We start from the raw sequence: 7,500 nt of genomic DNA, 5'->3' as shown, positions 1-7,500 counted from the left end.
TTCTTAGCGAAACGGTTTGGTTCCTCTGTGGTTTCTGCTTCAGCTCTCTGTGGGGTAACTATTACTATCTACTACCCCCCTGGACACTACGGGAGGAGTCGACATCCACTGAGTACTGTGTCAGGGGAGGCTGGTGGAGGTAGAAACCGAGGGACGGGGCTCATTTAATGCGTGGTACGGAATTAGGAATGGTATGAAACACGTTGTAATGCATGGAGTGGAATGAGGAATGTTTGATACCAGTCCTCATTCCGTTCCGTGCATTACAATGAGCCCGTCCTCCGATTACTACCTCCGCCAGCCTCCGCTGCTGTACTGGGTGTGTGAGTAGGAGAGGTAGCAGGCGGATTAGAGTCGTCTCACCCTGTGACCTGACTTTCCCCAAGACAAGAGGCAAAGTAAACAACAGCTTCTTCCTCCGGAGTGTTACAGTTAAAAAGGTTTCCCTCCACTGCCGTGCTGTCAAAATACACTCTGCAAGTTGTCCGATTTATTTTTATTTTTTTACGTTGGAGTGTAATGTCTCTTTAAAACCAAACTGAACTGTGCTGTTCAAATATTGGAGGAGCTTGGCTTGTCTCACGTGTGTTCAGGCTGCGATAGGCCTGACACAGGATTAGTGGGGGAGAGCAGAGCAGAAGCTTCGGTTCACAGTGTTTACGTAACATGATAAAAATACCATCTAATGTCTACCTTGTCCTCCCTGTGACTTCGTCACTTCAGAACACATCAGGGCCAAGGGGAAGCAAACACGTATTTAGACACAAACAAAAACAGATTAATGTGTTGTTACTGCATATGATTACTGTTATGTGATTTCACAACTCACGTCGATGCGTTTGGAGTCTGTGTTTTGCGAACGCTCATGATTGTTATTTACATTATTGTTATTGACATTATTATTATTGACATTATTATTATTGACATTATGGTCGGGACATAATGACTTTCGTCTGGGAAGCGACTCAGGTTATTGTTGCCACGTCGTTCTTGATGAAGCAGTGGCCTAGCGATTCCACAGAGAGGCTGTCTTGGCCTGTGGATGTGTTTATACTGATGCTAGTGTAACTACAGTGACCTGCGTCTGACCTGGGTCGATTAGAGCTGTCTCCCTCGGGCTCCACAGGAGACGGGTGAGGGTGCTGCCAATCCAGACTCTGTGTTGAGCAGCGGAGGCTGGTGGAGGTAGAAATCGTAGGACGGGCTCATTGTAATGCATGGAATGGAATGAGGAATGGTATCAAACACACATGTTTGACACACACGTCTGATACCATTCCTCATTCCATTCCATGCATTACAATGAGCCAGTCCTCCCATTTCTACCTCCACCAGCCTCCCCTGATCTGAACTGAACTGTATGCACTTAGCCAACATGTACAGTTTATGAATACATAATTAAACAATGTCAGCTAAGCTGATCATAGAAGTTGTCCACAGAATATGGAGGTCTGGAGCGGGCATACTGATAGATATCACTGTTTCTGCCTCCTGGTCTGAGTGTTTGTTTTATAAACATGGGCAAACCAACCCTGAATGGGAGTTCTATGAACATAGGCAAACCAACCCTGAATGGGAGTTCTATGAACACGGCCAAACCAACCCTGAATGGGAGTTCTATGAACACAGCCAAACCAACCCTGAATGGGAGTTCTATGAACATGGCCAAACCAACTCTGAATGTGAGTTTTATGAACATGGCCAAACCAACTCTGAATGTGTTTTATGAACATGGCCAAACCAACTCTGAATGTGTTTTATGAACATGGCCAAACCAACCCTTGAGTGAAAACCATGCAGCTCTCCTCTCCACTTTGTTATGGAATGAACGGTTTGCTTAGCTGTGTCTGCTGGGGGGGACTGGGGGTTGTGGTGGCTGGGAACATCCCATGACACACACACACACACACACACACACACACACACACACACACACACACACACACACACACACACACACTCCCCCCCCCCCTCCACACACACACACACACACACACACACACACACACACACACACACACATACACACACACACACACACATACACATACACATACACACACACATACACACACACACACACACACACACACACACACACACATACACACACACATAAACATACACACACACACACACACAAATGCACATGCCTACACACTAAAACATGCATGGGCACGCACACATACACACACACACACACACACACACACACACACACACACACACACACACACACACACACACGTATGCACACACGTACATACATACACACACTCACAGGGGGAAGTCGGTACAGCTGGCTGAGCATTCTGAGCCCTCATAGGGAACAATGAAGGAATGAAAGATATGTGTTTGTAATTGTAGGAACATTCCTGAGGCAAGATCTTAGCAGGCAGCCTCTCCTCCTCTCCCTTCAGTAACACTGGGCTGTACCTCTACCCCAGGGGAGGCTGGTGGAGGTAGAAATCGGAGGATGGGCTCATTGTAATGCGTGGAACGGAATGAGGAATGGTATCAAACATGTGTGCTTGATACCGTTCCTCATTCCGTTCCACGCATTACAATGAGCCCGTCCACCGATGTCTACCTCCACCAGCCTACAGTGTTCCAGTCCAATCACAGGCAAGGTTCGTTAAAAGCTCTGATGTAACCAGGGTTCACTGTAATGTCATTGGATTCAGCACAGCAGTGCACATTTCTCTAGGTGTTGGCTGTAGCAGGAATAACAGAGAGCCACGGGGGAGCCTGAATGTGCCCAGTCCTTCAGTAGACTGTTTAGATTCTCTCAGATTCTCTCAAACTCTCTCAGACTCTCTCAGACTCTCTCAGACTCTCTCAAACTCTCTCAAACTCTCTCAAACTCTCTCAAACTCTCTCAGACTCTCTCAGACTCTTTCAGACTCTCTCAGACTCTCTCAAACTCTCTCAGACTCTCTCAGATTCTCTCAAACTCTCTCAGACTCTCAAACTCTCTCAAACTCTCTCAGACTCTCTCAGACTCTCTCAAACTCTCTCAAACTCTCTCAGACTCTCTCAGACTCTCTCAAACTCTCTCAAACTCTCTCAGACTCTCAAACTCTCTCAAACTCTCTCAGACTCTCTCAAACTCTTTCAGACTCTCAAACTCTCTCAAACTCTCTCAAACTCTCTCAGACTCTCTCAAACTCTCTCAAACTCTCTCAGATTCTCTCAAACTCTCTCAGACTCTCTCAGACTCTCAAACTCTCTCAAACTCTCTCAAACTCTCTCAGACTCTCTCAGACTCTTTCAGACTCTCTCAGACTCTCAAACTCTCTCAAACTCTCTCAGACTCTCTCAAACTCTCTCAAACTCTCTCAGATTCTCTCAAACTCTCTCAGACTCTCTCAGACTCTCAAACTCTCTCAGACTCTCTCAGACTCTTTCAGACTCTCTCAGACTCTCTCAAACTCTCTCAGACTCTCTCAGATTCTCTCAAACTCTCTCAGACTCTCAAACTCTCTCAAACTCTCTCAGACTCTCAAACTCTCTCAAACTCTCTCAGACTCTCTCAAACTCTTTCAGAAACACATGTAGAAGACTACTGCACACTGATAATGTCAATACTTCGCTAAAATAACATGTTTGTATTTTGCTAGGTTTCTATTTTGGGGAGGGGTTCAGGGATTCAGCAGTTTCATGTTATGCTAGTGATTCCATTCATAGAGCAGCAAGGCTGCTTCTGTGGTGTTTTGTCAGAGCGTGGAGCCAGGTACTTGTAATTCCGCGAGGGTTTTGATGTCTACCCCAGAAGAGGAATAATTCCAGACTCATTAACTGTGGATGATATTGGTCTCTCTGTGTGGCCAGGGCTCCAATCACAGGGCAGTATTGATCGTCCTGTCCAATCACAGGACAGCATTGGTCTCTCTGTCCAATCACAGGACAGTATTGGTCTCTCTGTCCAATCACAGGACAGTATTGGTCTCTCTGTCCAACCACAGGACAGTATTCTCTAGAGGAATGTGTCTCAGATGAAGTGACTCAGATGAGGTCAGGAACAGAGCTAACCCTGTTTGTATGACCAAGGACAGCTCCTGCATATCAAACACTCCCTGGTGCCATGCCTGCCAGACGGGTTTCAGCGCAAACTGTGTGTGTGTGTGTGTGTGTGTGTGTGTGTGTGTGTGTGCGTGCGTGCGTGCGTGTGTGTGTGTGTGTGCCTGTGCGTGTGTGTGTGTGTGTGTGTGCGTGTGTGTGTGTGTGTGTGTGTGTGAACGTGTGGGAAAGCTCTAATGGACCAAAAAACACATTTACAGGAAAAGTTGTAGTCACACTGTTAAGTAGGTGGTACACATGCAGGCAGTTTGTTTGCACAGAATAAATCAATATTTGCCTGCATTCTTATGTATCATTTGTGCCAGCTTATGTTCAGCTGGTTTAGAACGTACATTTAGAACATCATTCTAATCCAAACTGATATTTCATTTTCAGTGATCAGAGCAAAGATCTCTGGGGAGAAGATAGTGTCTCCTAGCAACAGCTCTTCACCCTACATGAAGATGATCCAGTATGAAATCAAACTGATCAAGGTGAGACAGGACGTGAGACACAGGAAATGAGCATCATACTGTATGGTGCCGGATGGTGGATCAGGGGAGGCTGGTGGAGGTAGAAATCGGAGGACGGGCTCTTTGTAATGCATGGAATGGAATGAGGAACGGTATCAAACACCCATGGGCTCGTTATGTTTTTGGTAACATTCCTCATTCCATTCCATGCATTACAAAGAGCCTGTCCTCCGATTTCTACCTCCACCAGCCTCCCCTGGTCCTTGGGTCTTGTCGAACGCTGCCAGGTCACCATGAGTGCCTTGGTGAAAGCCACCTACTGTAGTGAATGAGATGTATCACCACCGACGTTGACCTGTGTCCTCCCTGACAGGTACAAGCTGTGGGTGGATATCTGCTCTGAGATCTTTGGGGGATATAAGCTCCATTCTATCTGAGACTAACAGCTCCGTCTCTCTCTCTGTAGATGTTTAAGGGCTTTGAGAAAGCCAAGGACATCCAGTACGTCTACACCCCTGTATTCTCCTCCCTGTGTGGGGTCAAGCTGGACTCCAACAACAAGGTTCAGTACCTACTGTCAGGTGAGCTACACTCCACGTCAATAATCCTGTTCTGAGCAAATGGCCTACAACTGAACAGACCAGAGTCAAAATAGTATTTGAAATACTTTCAAACATGTTAGGTCCGTTCTGAGAACCGTGGCAGGATTTGCACCAGGTGGTGGAGGTAGAAATCGGAGGATGGGCTCACTGTAACGCATGGAACGGGATAAGGAATGGGTGTGTTTGTTTCATACCGTTCCTCATTCCGTTCCATGCATTACAATGCGCCCGTCCTCCGATTTCTGCCTCCACCAGCCTCTCCTGATCTGAACTTTAGAGACAATCCCATTGCGACCAGCCAAGCTAAATCAAACCAAATCGCCTGATGTATTTTGGAGGTATTTCCAACACTATTTGGACCATGGACCCTGGTTTGCTACTACAGCACAGCGGGTCAGGGAGTGTCTGCAGTATGTGGTGACTGACAGCTTGCATGTGATGTCATCCATCCAGGAAGCATGTGGAGCGATGGCAGGGTTTCTATTGGTCTGTGTGACCTGGTGGAACCCTGGGACAACCTGTCCATGTCGCAGAAGAAGAACCTCAACTACCGGTACCAGATGGGCTGTGAGTGCAAAGTAAGTTCTCTCATTTCTCTCTCTCTCTCTCTCTCTCTCTCTCTCTCTCTCTCTCTCTCATTTCTCTCTCTCTCTCTCTCTCTCTCTCTCTCTCTCTCATTTCTCTCTCTCTCTCTCTCTCATTTCTCTCATTTCTCTCTCTCTCTCTCTCTCTCTCTTATCTCTCTCTCTCTCTAAAACTTGTTATCTTAACTCATTTAGTGCCGAGGGTGAATAAAGTTGAGCCAAATTGTCAACATTCTAGAGTGCCAAGTGTGACTTTATTCACAAAAATGCATAAATAATGATGTTGCCAATCAAAGTATTGTTGCTCGGTAAACACCACACTTGGCACTCTCGGTTGTGAGTGTTCCAGAATTCTTTGGCAGTTGGTGAATAATCTTTATCTTCTAATGACATCATCACTAGCTGATTTAGAACGTGCGTCAGTTACAGGCACGTGGCAATCACGTATCTGCAGAATTAACAACAACATCAACGACAGCAACACAGCTATGCACATCACAGACAACAGACACGATTTTAGACCTACTTTAGGCCTGTTATAAGCTTAGACTCATAACTTATATACAACTTCCATGACTGACACTGGTGTGGTTGTCACAGACGACCGTGTATGAACATGGTTGTGACAGGTTGTAACCCCTCCCCCGTGCCCCCCTCAGATCGCTACGTGCTACACAGTGCCCTGCGCCACCACCACAGACAACGAGTGTCTGTGGACGGACTGGCTGCTGGATAACAGTCTGAGTGGCGAGCAGGCCCGCCAGTACGCCTGCATCAAACGATCCGACGGCTCCTGTAGCTGGTACCGCGGAGGCCCGCCCCCGGAGAAGGACTTCATGGACATGTCTGACCCCTGAAGCCCCCCCGCACCCCCCCACCCCCCCCGGTGCCCCGTCTAGTGGCAGAGCTGCTGCTGCTAGAGGACATTATCACCCAGGTGGTGGGATGGGACCCCCAGGCAGCCCTAGTCCTGTCCTGCTTTACCCCCCCCCCCCCCCCCCCTCCTCCTCTCCTCTGTTTCCTCTGTTTCCCCTCTCTCTTGTGCCTCTTGTCTCTCCCAATCAGATCACACAGACATGGAAGGAGGGCGGGACTCCACGTCCGACCTCTCCAGCATCCCAGACTGGGATTTCATTCCAACGTCCTTAGATAGGAGTCCAACCCCGCCCGTGGCAGGAGGTGTCACACACACACACACACACGCGCACTCACGCTCACACACACGCATGCACGCACACACACACGGAGACACACACACACACACACACACACGGAGACACACACACACACACACGCTCACACACATGCATGCACGCACACACACACACACACACACACACACACACACACACACACACACACACACACACACACACGTCTTGTCTGTGTTTCTCTGGCTCTTCTCAACACACACACCCCTCCATCCACCGCCCAGTACCAGAGTAAGAGGCCCCCCTCTGCAGAGTCCTGTGGCTCACTGCCCCATCTTGTGGTCTGTCTGTCTCGCCACCATGAATGTATGAATATGAGAAGCTAACCAGAGTTCAGGAAGTCTCTCCAGACAACCCTCACACAGGAGGGGAGAGTTTGAGAATGACATCATCGTTGTCTGCATTACCGTATTTCTCCTAATAGCCACCCTGACAAACAAGCCATCCACACATTGGCTTGCGGATGTTTCCTTACAGTTTATCCCTGTGTCGTCTAAACTTCATAGGTGTATTTCCTGATTGACTGTTGTAATGAAACAGGTGAAAAAAAGATCTTTCAAAATTTTCAGAA

The 7,500-nt window shown here is 47.7% G+C and overlaps 2 protein-coding genes across 2 annotated transcripts in view; one reads left to right on the top strand and one right to left on the bottom strand.

The window, feature by feature from the left end:
* The window catches only part of LOC310803815 (metalloproteinase inhibitor 4-like), a 10,548-nt gene extending 3,885 nt beyond the window's left edge, over positions 1-6,663 (top strand). The window contains exons 2-5 of the mRNA XM_083668737.1: positions 4,456-4,553; positions 4,999-5,113; positions 5,588-5,712; positions 6,378-6,663. Coding sequence (XP_083524863.1) covers positions 4,456-4,553; positions 4,999-5,113; positions 5,588-5,712; positions 6,378-6,575 — 536 coding nt within the window. The 3' untranslated portion in view covers positions 6,576-6,663. The remainder of the gene's footprint in view (positions 1-4,455; positions 4,554-4,998; positions 5,114-5,587; positions 5,713-6,377) is intronic.
* syn2b (synapsin IIb) overlaps positions 1-7,500 on the bottom strand; it is a gene marked incomplete at both ends in the record, with an annotated part of 60,200 nt that overhangs the window by 17,275 nt on the left and 35,425 nt on the right. The gene's annotated exons all lie outside the window — the stretch shown is intronic.

This window comes from Argentina silus, assembly GCF_951799395.1.
Source record: "Argentina silus genome assembly, chromosome: 4".
In the NCBI taxonomy this organism is placed as follows: domain Eukaryota; kingdom Metazoa; phylum Chordata; class Actinopteri; order Argentiniformes; family Argentinidae; genus Argentina; species Argentina silus.
This window is presented reverse-complemented; position numbering and strand designations above follow the sequence as displayed.